At 45.0% G+C, this 14,217-nt stretch overlaps 1 protein-coding gene across 5 annotated transcripts in view; it reads right to left on the bottom strand.

The window, feature by feature from the left end:
• Positions 1-11,357, bottom strand: part of ACTN1 (actinin alpha 1) — a 91,332-nt gene extending 79,975 nt beyond the window's left edge. For 2 of the 5 annotated variants that reach the window (XM_082231247.1, XM_082231244.1), the window contains exon 1: positions 11,083-11,355. In XM_082231247.1, the coding sequence (XP_082087373.1) occupies positions 11,083-11,187 (105 nt within the window). In that variant the 5' untranslated portion in view covers positions 11,188-11,355. Of the gene's footprint in view, positions 1-11,082 lie in introns of all 5 variants that reach the window. The other 3 variants (XM_082231245.1, XM_082231243.1, XM_082231246.1) reach the window with 3 other exon arrangements.
• Between the last annotated feature and the right edge of the window lie 2,860 nt (positions 11,358-14,217).

The following is a 14,217-nucleotide window of genomic DNA, read 5'->3' as shown; positions in this document are numbered from 1 at the left end:
CTGGGAGGCTTCGAACAAAAGATTAAAATACCAAAATTCATCAAATATTAAAAGCTTCCCTAAACAGGGCTGCCTTCAGATGTCTTCTAAAAGTCAGATAGTTGTTTATTTATTTGACATCTGATGGAAGGGAGTTCCACAGGGCAGGTGCCACTACTGAGAAGGCCCTCTGCCTGGTTCCCTGTAAATTCACTTCTCGCAGTGAGGGAACCACCAGAAGGCCCTCGGCTCTGGACCTCAGTGTCCAGGCAGAACAATGGGGGTGGAGACGCTCCTTCAGGTATACTGGGCCAAGGCCATTTAGGGATTTAAAGCCACTGAATTGTGCTCAAAAACATACTGGGAGCAACTTTGGTGCTGCTAAGCAGTGGTTTGACTTCACCCCCAGAGAAGCACTCCATTGTCTCTTGAGACAGATGGATGCCTACAGTCTGTTCATAGTGGAAAACATCCAAGTGGAAACTGGAAAACATCCACATGGAAAGTCTCATCGTATGTCCACCTACTCTGCTGAGATGTGCTCAGTAAAGCTCAAAGACAGCCACTCTCTACACAGTGGCAGTGCAAAGAGTTGCTTCATGATGAGAAATGTGTTGTGTAAATTAGCCACTGTGCGGAAGATTTCACAAGCCAGCTGTTTATGGGCTTGTTGGCTTGTTGGACCTAAGCCCATGGTGGAAACTAAGCCTTGGGATTTCCCTGCCTGGCAAGTATCTGTTCCAGGCCTGACATTCATCTCATGCTACTGTAATTAATTTGTAAAATCTGACTGACAGGTAAAGTTGCAAAGCCACTGTGGACTCTGCCCCCTCACAAACCACAATCTGTGTTCCATAGAAGGGTTGAGTGAGAGCAAGTGAAGTCAGAGATGGCTAATGTATGGCCTGTAGGCTAGATGCACCCCAGAGCTATTATTTCAGAATCCTTCTGGCCCTAACAAAAAGGTTTTCAATCTGTAATAGGAATGAGGATTCCACACTTTAATGTTAAATCTCTCTTTTGGGTTTTGAATGTATCACTGTACATATCTATGCATTATGTTATGGCCTGACAAATGTGCCTTACAACTATGAAGCCCTGACAGCTACATGGTGCCAGATTTATGGCAAATATATTTAAGGCATCAGTGAGCATTAGAGAGTTGCTTTCATGCTGCGGAGCAGCTTTCCTCAACCTGCTGCCCTCCAGTTATTTACTGAACTTCAGTTCCCATAATTCCCAACCATTAGCCATGCTGGTTGGCACTGATGGGTGTTTCAGTCCAAAATAACTGGAGGGCACCAGGTCAGGGAAGACTGTTCTAGTGCAAGTAAAGATGCAATGACAGCCAGTGTTAAATCTTTCTCAATAAATTGCACAGATCTGCACACCAAAAACTGTGGTTGATATTACTTCATCTTCGTATCAGTAGCTGCTGCAGTCTAGCAGATACTGTGCAGTGCTGGGAAGAGGAACCGAGTTTCAAAACCCTAATTAGTCATCAGAACTTCAAGCAGACATGCGCAAATTAGGACTCAGCCGATTGTAACATCACAACTGACCAATTTACCCAAATTCAGCTTCATACATGGATTGCACAGCTCACTGCACCACCATACTGATAAAGGGCAAAATATTAGGGATCACTCCCTAAGCATCATTAGGGGCCAAGCTTGATGATGTGGGAGGAGGATAAGTTAGGCAGCAACATCATAGTAGGTGTATTTCTCTCTTGTGCTAACCTCTGGGACCCAGTTGTGGAAAGGAAGCAACATACACACACACAAACAAACAAGTGGGAATTATTTGGTGGGCATCTGGGAGGGAAGTAATAATCTGTAGGGGAAACCTGGATGGGAAATGAATCTGCAGAGAGAGAAACATCTCAGTCAGGCCATGCAGGCTAAGGAGTAGTTGCTTAACAACTTCAGAAAACCCCTGCTGGGTCAGACAAATCTTCATATTGCCTAGCATTCTGTTTCTAACAGCAGTGAGCCAGGTGCCTCTGGGAACCACAGAAGCAGGGTGTTTCAAGAGCAGTTTTCCATGCAGATCCGGCCCATAATAAGCAACATATTGTTGTGACTTTGCAAGTGTTTGCCATGCCTAAAGAAGTGTAGTTTACCAGTCCAGGTCCTAATGGCCTTGCAGCCCCTATCAGTTTTGAGAGTGCATGGCAGAGATGGGCAGAATGAAGATCAGCGTCTACTGGTAGGTGCTCTGGGAGATTTGCAGTTGATCGGCAAAGATTTCTGACTCCCAAGTGCTTAATAATTGCAGCAACAAAATTATTTATTCTACAAGTACTTAAATCAGGCAGTTAAAACAAAGTAACCAGGACTTTGTACAATTTCGATCACAGCCAATATTCTTACCAGCTGCAGTAAGAAAAGTGGGAGAATCATAACTGCTGTTGCAAAGGATGGGCTTTATTATTTACCATGTAGCATCTAAGAGGTGGTTCCTTTGAGTAAAAACCACATTCACTAGCATCTTAATGCAGACTTTATGCTTTCTGCTGTGGCTTGTTTATCCATACATCAGCTTGTCTCAAAGGAAGGGGTGGGGGAGGAAATTAAGAACATTGTGGCATGCTTTGAAAAGGAACACATGAAAGCTTATCAAGGTGGAAATACAAATGTGCCGAGAAAAACCAACCAAGAGAGGTTATTTTATAGAGTATGAGTTATGAGCCTTTTTTTTTTTTACTCTAAGGGTGGGGTCAGCAATTTAAGGGGGGGAAATGGGCCCTTGGATGACCCTAAGTAGCACTTTAGATCCCAGATGAATTGTCCAGAAGTTTCCTAGAACAAATGGCTGATGTTTACTGGGCATTATGTGTGAATTGAGCTAGTAAGTTCATGGCATAAGAGTTGGAAGGGACACAATCATGGGTCATCTAGTCCAAACCTCCGCAATGAAGGAGACAGATTGCACCGGATCTTGTGCTTATATTATCTGAATTTCCTGCTTTCTCTTATAACCAAACAGTTGTAATAACAGAAAATTTGTGAAGGAAATGTTAATGCTTTCTACTCTAAATAAACCATTTTTCTATACTGTGAAAAACAAATTAGTTCTAATTTGATTCTTCCCTCTGTGTGTGAGAGAGAGAGGCAGGAGAATCGTCCTTTCTTCTCTCCATCCTCCCCTCAATAAACCACCCCAATAAATGCCACGCCAGCCCTGTAATCAAGGCATTCAAAAAGGAAATAAATAGAGTCAGATGATGGTTGGGGTTACTATAGTGTGTGACTCTCTTGCAAGAGGCCATTGGTATGACAATAATTTGGATACTGAAAGCTACTGTCACAGGATGTTTACCCTTTGATAAGGGGAAGTGATTTGGAGGTTAAAGGTAAGGACTGAACTACAGAACAAATCACAGCTTATTCTTCACATGTTCTGTTTCTTTCCCAACGGCTGTTGTCTCAAGCCTTTTTACTGAGATGAACATCTGGGATGGGGGTCAAACAAACCATGGTTAAGGAAAGGTGCTGGGTTCACATGTAAATTACAAGTCATAGCTTAAGCAAAAAGTTTATAAGCCAACAACTGAGCAGGGTTTCATATCAAGGTGGTTTTTTGCAGTCAAATCATAGTTAAAGCGCTCTGCAGGGTTCCCACATAACAGCAAGTGATGGTGTAATAAACCATTGTGCACAAACAAGGCAGAAAATACTTGACCAGACAAACCAAGGCCTGTTTAGTCCAGCTTTCTGTTTCCAACAGAGGTGAGCCAACAGCTGCTGAGACAAGCTGGGGTTAGAGATGCTGGAGGCATGTAATGTATAGATTAGAACTTCATTACCCACCAGATTTTGGACTTCCAAGATGTACCATCACAGTTATCAGCTCAAAAAGCATTATCAAAATAATTTTAGAATGCATACTTCAAGAGAATAAAGAATAGTTTACAAACACTTTTTTTGAGAGAGAAAATAAATATGAGTGCATATTTAAATACATTTTTTTGGGGGGGGAAATAAAATTCTGATTATTGTAAAAGACTTGTGGGTAAACACATTCAAAAGGGGACAGAGCAGAAAGAGGCTGATTCAGGAATCCCTAGAAGAGTTGGAACCAAGCAGGGAGAAATTTAGAACATAGCAGCAAGGTAGTTGAGTGGTAGTTGGGACCTTGGTGTTCAGACCCAGAACTCAGTTTGTGGCACTGGACAAGTAAATTATCTCCATCTATTCCAGTGTTCTATGCCTAACAGTGACCAGACAAATGCCTCCAAGAAGCTTCCATGCTGAGGGCATGAGTCCCCTGCACCTCTAAAGCAAGGCAAGAAGGAAATTGCATTATTTTGTCTCCAAGAGCTAGTATCCAAAGGTATACTGTTTGGAGCCAATTTTCTTGGATAGGACAGGCTTGCATGGGGTGGAGCAGAGGGGAGGAGCTTTGGGTGGGTGGAGCCAAGAGAAAGTGCCAGTCCGAGTAGCTTGGCAGGGTGGGTGGGACTTGCGCCATCCCCACCTTTTGCAGGCACAAGCTGGCACTGGTGTCCAGGTGTGGGCCTTTGGTCCTCACTAATCCAACAGTCCCTTCACCTGTCCTTTCTGTCTGCTTGCCTTCATTGCTGACTGAAGCCTCAATACACATCCAGAAAAGAGCATTCTACCAGAGGCACAGGTGCTTTTCATGTATCACCTTCTACAACTCAGCCAGCTTGCATTCACGGAGCAGCTACTACAACCCAGAATAGTGCATGTGGCAAAGCAAGGTTTACAGCCAGCCTTTGTTTGATTTAAGGCACAGCCGTCACCCTCCCTCCTTACCCTCCTCCAAGCCTAATGGAAAGCAGTTTGTGAAAGTTGGATGGCTTTCAAAATCGGCTTTCAATTGCGCCCAATTTCTTGTGTGAATTAGTAACATACTCAGCAGACTCTGACACACCCCGTGAAACGTAAAACTCAAGAATACAGTTCCACAGGGCACATATCTGGGGTGTATGAATTAGTAATACAAGAGACACTGCTTTTCCGTGTCTACAAACTCAGGAAAACCTCCCACATCTGTAACACAAGCAGCTACCTTTACTCTAGAACAATTTGCCTCTTTTGTTGGGATCCTTCTGGGAATTCACAACACAGTGCAAATAGTGTTTGTGAGGTGACAGCTAGGGCACCATGCATTAAAAACATCCTGTATAATATGTGACTCCTGCAGAGTTGTTTGTGAGACCTCTAAACATAACCCTCCTACTAATTATTCACCTAGCTATTCTCTCTCTCTCTCTCTCTCTCACACACACACACACACACAAACACACACCCCATATTCCTTTGCAAATTAGATTTCAGATTGCTTACGCTTTCCATGTGCTCTTAAAGGCCTCTCCTTTAAAGTCAAAGTTGGGTTATTATTCTGTTTAACTGGTTTGCTTTCCAACCTGGGCTAGCTAAGTAGAAACATTCTTCTTGTCAACCCGTAAGTTAATGTAACAGCCTTGTGGGCAATGTATTCTGATATAATTTGACACCCAGAAGACTTGTGAGAACACAAAATTAGCTACTTTAACCTGGTGAGTTGCCTTCCTTTTTAGGACTAGTTTACTGTAACAATTTTAAATATAAAAGAACACAAGAATGTATTCTTGATCCTAATGAGAAAATAGGTTTAGTCAGTGCAAAGAACAGCTTGGGGTTGATAGGGTGGCTGAGTGCATTATTTTCTGAGTCAGGCTTGCTGTTTACCTTTGCAAAGATTACGAAGCACATTTTAAAGCCAACTTATAAAGGCGACTGCCATGGAAGTAGCTGAAATGCTTCCCAAATAGAGATCATATGCTATTGTCCACCGAGATGCCATGTTTGGAAACACTGGGCATTGTGAGCAAGTTCTTCAAACAAGGGCCATGTAGCAACCTGACTTCCTTTGGTTATGAAACCAGAAGAATCTCAGTGGTTGCAAAATTAGCAGTTAGTTGCGTGAGGTTTCAGGAAATGTTCGATTCTGCCAACTTTACAACAGAAAACTCTAACCTGCCTGCAACATGCTACAATTGAATGAGCCTGAGTTTCATTGAGTATCAATAAGAAACAGTGGTTAGCCTATAAAAGCTGTGCCAGGGCTACTATAGAAAGTTATTTTTACTGGGGAATGAAAGGTCAAGGTTGGAAGTTCTATTCAAGCAATTCAACAGGAACTTCCCAAAAAAATTGTATTAAAAGAAAAAAAGCACACTAATCCTGTAATTCAAACCTCATGTGGAAAGTGCAAAGCCTATATGGAAATGTATTTAATGTAGACGTATGTTTATCATATTTTGAATATGTTTATGAATTTTTATTGTCATATTTTATTCTTGAAAATTGCTTTGGGACTTGTTGTGGGAAGTGATTTGTAGATTCAAGAAACATAACCTAACCTCTTTCTTTTAAATGATTGATGCTATGATGAGATTTTTTTAAGTTTTAAAATAGAAAACCTGCCTGCAAGACACACACACACTTATGCCAACACCACACCTGAGCAGAAGAGCTGCACAGTCCTTTTCAGGTTGGTGAGGTCCCAAGGCTGGTTTTTGAGAGAAGGCAAAACATAGGAAACTGCCTAATACTGAACAGACTAACAGAACAGCACATCTATTTCCATAGTCTCTACACTAACTGGGAAGGTTTCAGAAAGGTGAACTCTACCTGGAGGTGCCCCAAATTGAACCCAGGCTTTTCTGCAAGCAAAGCACTGAGCTATGGTCCTTCCTACACACCAGATATTAATCCTGTTCACAATTCCCCTCTGCCTAGGTCAAGGCTTATTTATTTATCTATTGATTTAAACACTCAGGCAGCTTCTCTCTGTATATCTCTGTAGACAGCAGAGACTCAATGGAAGGTGAGAAAATCTCATGTGCATGCTGGAATACCACCAAGGAGAGACACATTAAAATTCAGGGTCCAATCTACATGGAAGTTTTGGTGTGAAAACAGATGTGCTGTCACAGGCACTGGTGACTTTAGCCCATTTTTCTCCCTGTGGTTATGAGGCCAGCCTTCGTACCAGAAGCCACACTTTCTAGCCTATGAGAAACATACTTGCTTTGTCACACTTCCTACATGAAAGTACCAGACTGTAAGCCACAGCACAGCCAAACTCCAAGCATATTTCTTTTGCTTTTCAAACTTTATGAAATCACACCAACCACTAATATATCGCCCTTGGGTCCCTCCCTAAATCAATAATTCCCCATACTCCTCCTTTCCTGCCTTCTCCAGCTTGCTGATGTTATTCCTCCCCCACTGCTCATCGTCTGTCGTTCCCAAGAGCACATGCAGAATTATTCCTTTCCCCTCCAGTATCTTATGTTCTGCAGTTTGAGAAACATGTGGCTAACCTGTGGCCCCCCATATGCTGTTGGACTACAACTCCCATCATCCACCACCATTAGCCATTCTGGCTGGAGCTGATGGGTGTCAGAATTCAGCAATATGGAGGGCAGAAGGTTCCTCATGCTTAGTTTACAGAGAAATGCCAAGTGGTGTTGCAGATCTGCTACTCCAAGTGCTGCTTTGGTCCATAGGACAGCATTAATAATGAGACTTTGAGCCAAATCCCAGCTTACCTGCAGACTCATTAGATAGCTCCTATACAAGGGAAGAGTGACTTATAGGGATACTATAAGGAAATGTTGTTACACACCCTGAATGTTCACAGACTCACAGATTTGTAGAGTTGGAAGGGACCCACTGGGGTCATCTAGCTAGTGCAAAGAAGGGATGTAAGAACTTCCTAACATTAGTTTTCCAGAGTAACTGGAAAATATTTGGAATACAAAATAATTGAAGTTTAGGTTCATTTAAAATAAGGACTAATTTGTCAGACATACTCCTTGCATCCCCAAATCAGGGGATGGCCTACAAGGAATGCCCACATGACCCATTCATCAGCAAGATTGCATAAGTTGCATTAGTTGCCAGTTGGCTCCTTGACAAAGTTCAGGGTGCTGCTGGTTTTTAAACAATAAAACCAAACAGTGTGATCCTATGCATTTCTGTTCAAAAGTAAGTCCCAGAGTTCAACTTAATTCCCTAACAAGTGCCTTTAGGACTGGAGTCCTACAAAGCTTGGGCTCACTATGCCTTAGGGACTATATTTCTGGACTGAAACTCCCACCATACTTAGCCACAGGACATACCAGCTGGGACTGGTGAGAGGGAGTCCCAACAATATCTGAGGAGCCACAGGTGAGCCAGTCTCCTCATTAAGAGTGACAGATTCAGCTCTGCTTGGATTTTCCCCATGGTTAAAAGGTTAGAATAACAGGGGGGCAGAACAGGGTCTGATCAGTGCCCCCCAGCACTTTAGAATTAACTACTAATACTATGAAGCCTTTTAAAGTTCTTCCAGTTGTAATGTAAAGATGCATACACTAGAAATTTCTCTTCTACCCAGTTTCAACAGTATTTGATATTTTGTCTTGAAATTATGAGCTTTAACAATACTTGATTTTTATGAAGAATTAAAAAATTTTGTTTACTGTCTTTATATGCTGATTTCATGTAAATTCTGCTTGGCATGTAGACATTAACTGCAAAAAAGAGAGATAAAATAATTTGTCTATGAGAAACGAGAGACAAATCCCTTTGTTCTACTATATACAGAATTTCTCCCTTTGCTGCACAAAGTTTACTAATTAAAATGTCATGTTGTTCTAAGAAAAAAAGGGGGTGAGAATGAAGAATCATCTGCCCATAACTCTTCTGTGGTAATTTAAATCCCTCAGTAGCAACTTCTGCTGAATCCCATGGGCCAGCGATTTAACATTCCCACCGCATGGACTGAGAATTAAATTACCATTCCTCTCCCTTTTGTTGTCATGCCAAGGTCATCCGCCCTGCACCCCATTCTTCAATGAGCATCCTTGTTTTCTGGGTTTGTTTCTCTTGTCTTTATTTTCTCTACGAAGCCTTGTCAAGCCAAGATGCATATCGCTGACGGGAGTTCTTTAATTAACTTAGCCTCCATTGAAGGCACATCACCTTAAAGTATCTATACATCTTTTCATAAACTAGGCAAGGGGAACGACAACAGGGTATTCTCCAATTAGTCAATCCCTCGGACTGATACATTCCCACCTTTATTCAGAGCTCCTTGGGAGGGGAGTCACTTGTTGCTGTTTTTAAAAATATCCTTCTTTTACCCACCAGACTTCCATCAAAGTCCTTTTAATGTGGCAAAATACATACAAAGCTCCAGCCAGACACGCAGAAGCCATTCCCTCTGCTGACCTCTTCTGTGTGTCACATAGCTAGGAGGCAACTTTGCCAAATGCTTCCCCTCCTCTTCATCGGGCTTTGCCGTCTGACAAATGACTAAAGGGAAATGTTTAAGGGCTTAGGATTCCAGAGTGAGCTAATACAGGATGCCTTTGGTTATTGGGGGGTGGGGGGCAGAGAGAGAGAATGAAGAAGCTAGAACGCCTCCTAACCTCCCTCCCCCGCCTCCCTAAATTTAAAAATGGGATGAATGTTACCATTTTTGGACATGAGTTTTGCACAAGCCCAGCCCTAAACCGCACCATTCAAAACTTGAAGTGAGCCACCATCCCGCTAGCGAAGGGCAGAGAGCGAGGGAGAGCGTGGCTCTGCGCGCAAGCGGTTCACGAACACCAACCAAGCCAGCCCACCGGCCTGACATAGCCCCCGCTTAAGAGAACCTGGACCCCCACTTCCCCGCTCCGGATTCTCGCCCTACAAGAAAGAATTTGCAGGCCGCCGGCACGAGGCCGCTGGCCAAAGAGATCTGGATTTCCCCCCGGGTTGCTCGACCTTCCCAAAGCCACCTTTAGATTTCTGGCGGCTGGAAGCGGGGGGACGGACGACCCCTCCTTAAAAGCAACTTTCCTTGGCGGGCAACTGCTTCGGGAGAGGAAGTGTTGCCGTTCATAATGACACCGTGTGGCAGGGAACACGCGCTACCTACGCGCCGCCCTCCCCTCGGGGCCAAGGAGAGGGAGCCCCGCTGCTTCCACCTAGCAAGGCGGCGGCGGCAGCAGCAGCAACAAGGCGCGCGTACTGCCCAGCCACTTACTTCCCTGCTCGAAGAGCCCCTCCGGGAAGGTGGCGTTGCGAAACGCCGGAGAGGCCAGCCGAGCCAGCCTGTCTCCCGCCCGCAGGCGAGGAAAACATCTGTTGCTGGAGGAGGCGGCGGTGGAGGAAGGCAGGCAACTTCGGCGCCGAGGCATTGAGCAACGCAAACGGCTCCGTCCCTTTACCTTCCGCCACACTTTCCGCGGCCGACCGCCTTATTTCAGCAGCGTCTCCCCCTCACCCCGACCCACCTCCCTCTTCTGCACGTCACCTCCGCTGCCTTTCGCTAGCAACCTCATGCTTGCCTCTGACGGTGTTTTTTTAAAAAAAACAAAAAGCTTTTTATTTTAGAAAAAAAGGCTACATACGGACTAAGCATGATCTGGCAAAGGTGGTCTATTCCGAACGAAATAGATCCCTAGCCAAGCCTATGGAACAACTTTAACCCCCGCCCTACTGCGCGTGTGTTTTAAAGCGAGTTCTTGGTTATTATCAGCCCTCTCCAATTATTGCGCCCTGTGAGCGAGACGCCACCGTCCACACAAGACATTATTTCCGTGTCAGATTGGCGACGGTGGGGACGGCGGAGGAGGATGTGAGCGAGCGTGCGTGCGTGAGGGAGGGAAGCGAGAAGATCTCCCTTGGATACAAATCCTTAGCCGCGCTGGGCTGAGCGTCGCGCCCACCGCCATCCCCGCCGCCCGCCCTGACACTAGAGAGGAATGGAGCGGCGCTGAAATTATTCCACGAGGTTCCCGAGGAGAGGGCGGCGGAGGCGCAGGAGACGGGCGCAGCAGAAGCGCCTGGTATCCTGGGCTCAGCCGCTGCTCCGGATCTACACAGCGTGGGCAAAAACCAGGGGGCAAATGGAAACTGCACAGCAGCATGTGCGGGTTGGCGGCGCCCACGAATCTCCTCGGCGGCGCCCCACGGGATGCCGATCCCACACGCTCCCTCCACGCTCCCAGATTCCGCCTCCTCCTCCTCCTCGGTCTCATCTAGACTGATGGGGCTTCTGCTCCCCTCCCCACCGCCCACCGCCGGAGGGAGCGAGATCCAGGTTTACCTTCCTCTGTTGCTTTTCCCAAGCCGGATCCAAAAGTAGATCCCTGTCCCAGTCGTCCTCGGGCTGCATGTAGTCGTTGGTTTGCTGAGAGTCATAATGATCCATTCCTGCGAGAGGCTGCCGGGGGTCCTTCGGTGCTGCTTCGCCTCGTCGGGGCTGCTGGGGTCGACAGCTCCCTACTGCTGCTGCTGAAGGCGCAGCTCCACTTGCAGCGAGAGCCGAGAGAATAAGGCAGCTCCCCCTGCCAGATCGCAACCTAATCTTCGCACACACCGAAAGGGGTGGGGGGTGGGGGACAAAGCGGCCCTGCCTCCCGATTGACCTTATTGGTTCAGCGGAGTTGCCCAAAGTTCATTTTCGAGGGCCACCCTAACCCCGATTGAGTCTCTCCGGTGTCAATCGCAACTTCCAGCAGCTCTTATAGGTCGGTTTAAGAGCGCTTTCCTCTCCCCCTCCCGGCTCCAGTTTCCTTCCCTCTGCACATGTGACGTCTGAATTTCATCTGCTCCGTGGGAGCGGCGTGGTGACGTCTCCCCTGAGTTCGGGGGAGATTTTACAGTTCTAGTCCCAGAAGCTGCTGAGAGGACAAATATGCAGTTTTAACCTACTGGTGCCCGTGGTCATGTGTTGCAAAGCAATGCAAGGAATGTGAGGGGACTCGGTAGGATTCAGCGCCTCCTTTCTCTTAAGTGGAGCATAGAGTTAGTCACCGTTACGAGAAGTTCGGCGTCTATGAGAAGATCCTGCAGCAGAAGACACTGGGAAACAAAGCTGAAATGAAGTGGGGGTTTGTTCCCACCTTTGTTTTAAGTGCTCTCCCCACCCTCTCATAATTTGATTAAGAGGAGATTTGCGTCTGGTTGCCTACAAACACTTCAGACCTACAGCTCTTAAAAAAAATAAAAATATTAATATTTATTAATATTTATTAATTTGTTTTATTTTTTGAGGGGAAGGAACCCAGCATATACAGTAGATTGCCAGATTTGAACTGAATCTAGTAGCAAAACTTCGCACGGAACATTTGAATTTACTAAATGCTTACCCACGAAAACCGCAATCTCTGCAAGGACAGAATTTCTGTAGGGCATTTCATCCTTTTCAGAATACTGTTATTTTAGGATAGGTAAAGGTAAAGGGACCCCTGACCAGTAGGTCCAGTCGTGACTGACTCTGGGGTTGCGGCGCTCATCTTGCTTTATTGGCCAAGGGAGCCGGCGTACAGCTTCCGGGTCATGTGGCCAGCATGACTAAGCCGCTTCTGGCGAACCAGAGCAGCGCACGGAAACACCATTTACCTTCCCGCCAGAACGATACCTATTTATCTACTTGCACTTTGATGTGCTTTCGAACTGCTAGGTTGGCAGGAGCAGGGACCGAGGAACGGGAGCTCACCCCGTCGCGGGGATTCGAACCGCTGACCTTCTGATCGGCAAGTCTTAGGCTCTGTGGTTTAACCCACAGCACCACCCGCATCCCTTTATTTTCGGATAGCAACATAGTAAAAGGGTTTGTGAGAAATACTTTGTGAGAGTTTTCAATCCAAAAGGCAAGACACTTTGAATATTGTTGGATCAAGACTAGGCCAGGGATGAGGAACCTACACCCATGCAGATATTGCTAGGACTCCCAGCTCCTCCCTGCCCCCCACGGGCATAGCAAGGGGGGCAGGGGGGCAGCTGCCCCCCTAGATCAAGCAAAACAATAGAAATACTTAACTGACCAATCACGTAGGTTCTGCCCCTCCCCTAACAAAAGCCCTGCCCCCCCAAATCCTGGCTATGCCCATGCACCCGACCACAACTCCAGGTGATGGAAGCTGCAGTAACTTTTTGAGTTGTGGTCCTGTGGGAATTATGAGCACAGAGGCTCCCTATCCATGCCCTGGAACCAATTTAGATGACTCTGGAAGCTCACAAACAAGGCTAGAGGCTTCCTTCGTGGTATGTTCCCAAGTATCTGGATTTGTGAAATCTGCTGCACCCAACCCTGAAGGTTCTTACTCATTCTCATGCCTTGTGGCAGTAGAAAGACATATCCGGCATGAATTTGTCTAGTTCCTTTTAAAAAGCCATCTAGGTGCCATCATGACATGGTGTGGCAGCCAATATCGTATGTACCGTATTTTTCGCTCTATAACACGCACCAGACCATAACACGCACATAGTTTTTAGAGGAGGAAAACAAGAAAAAAATATTCTAAATGAAATAGTGGATATATGATTTTTGTGGTTCATGCTGTGGCCATAGACATGTGATCTGACAGTGAGTTTGGAGTAGCCCAATGCAAAAATCCTGAGGATCCATGTGGGATCCATGCTTTGTAACCACGGAGGAGGGAAGGAAGGGGAACCATGGATCCTCTGCTCACGACTGCAGCATATCCCCTCGCCACCCGCAGGCATTCTCTCCATAACACGCACAGACATTTCCCCTTACTTTCTAGGAGGAAAAAAGTGAGTGTTATGGTGCAAAAAATACGGTACTTACTTGAGTTTGTTCTCCTGAATCCACTGCTAACCAACTGCACTGAGTGACCCCAAGTTAGTTCTAGTCTATGAAGAGGTGAATTGTTGCTTTCTAAACCAACCATACCTAGTCATATTTTGATTTTATGCAATGCTATGGCTTATTATCAATTATTGCAAGTAACGAATTCCCTATAGGAAATTGCATATTTTATTTTGTTTTTTATAAGATATTTATTAAAATTTTCAAAGTATTACAAAGTAAAAATAAAAAGATAATAAAAAAATACAAAATAAAAATGGTTAAAAACAACTCATTCTTTCCATTACTTATTTTTCATTAGCTTATTTCCCGGACCTCCTCATGCCTCCCTTTTTTGTATTCCAGTTCAGTTTGTTGGTTCAGCAAATCCTTACCCTCTTTGTTTATCCTAATCATTGATCTTAAAATATTGTAACGTTAACTTTTGCCTATTAATAATCCATTTTTCATATTCCCTTATAGTATTGCAGTTGAAAACCACTTAATTTCTATCCAACATCATTCTAACATTCATTAATTTTACAATATTTCTGTAGATAGTCTTTAAATTTCTTCCAATCTTCTTCCACCGACTCTTCTCCCTGATCTTATTTTGCTGCTGTTTAACTTGACAAATTGTAGAAG

This window comes from Podarcis vaucheri (assembly GCF_965113315.1).
Source record: "Podarcis vaucheri genome assembly, chromosome: 1".
In the NCBI taxonomy this organism is placed as follows: domain Eukaryota; kingdom Metazoa; phylum Chordata; class Lepidosauria; order Squamata; family Lacertidae; genus Podarcis; species Podarcis vaucheri.
The sequence above is the reverse complement of the archived record's forward strand: the minus strand, read 5'-3'. Positions and strand labels throughout refer to the sequence as shown.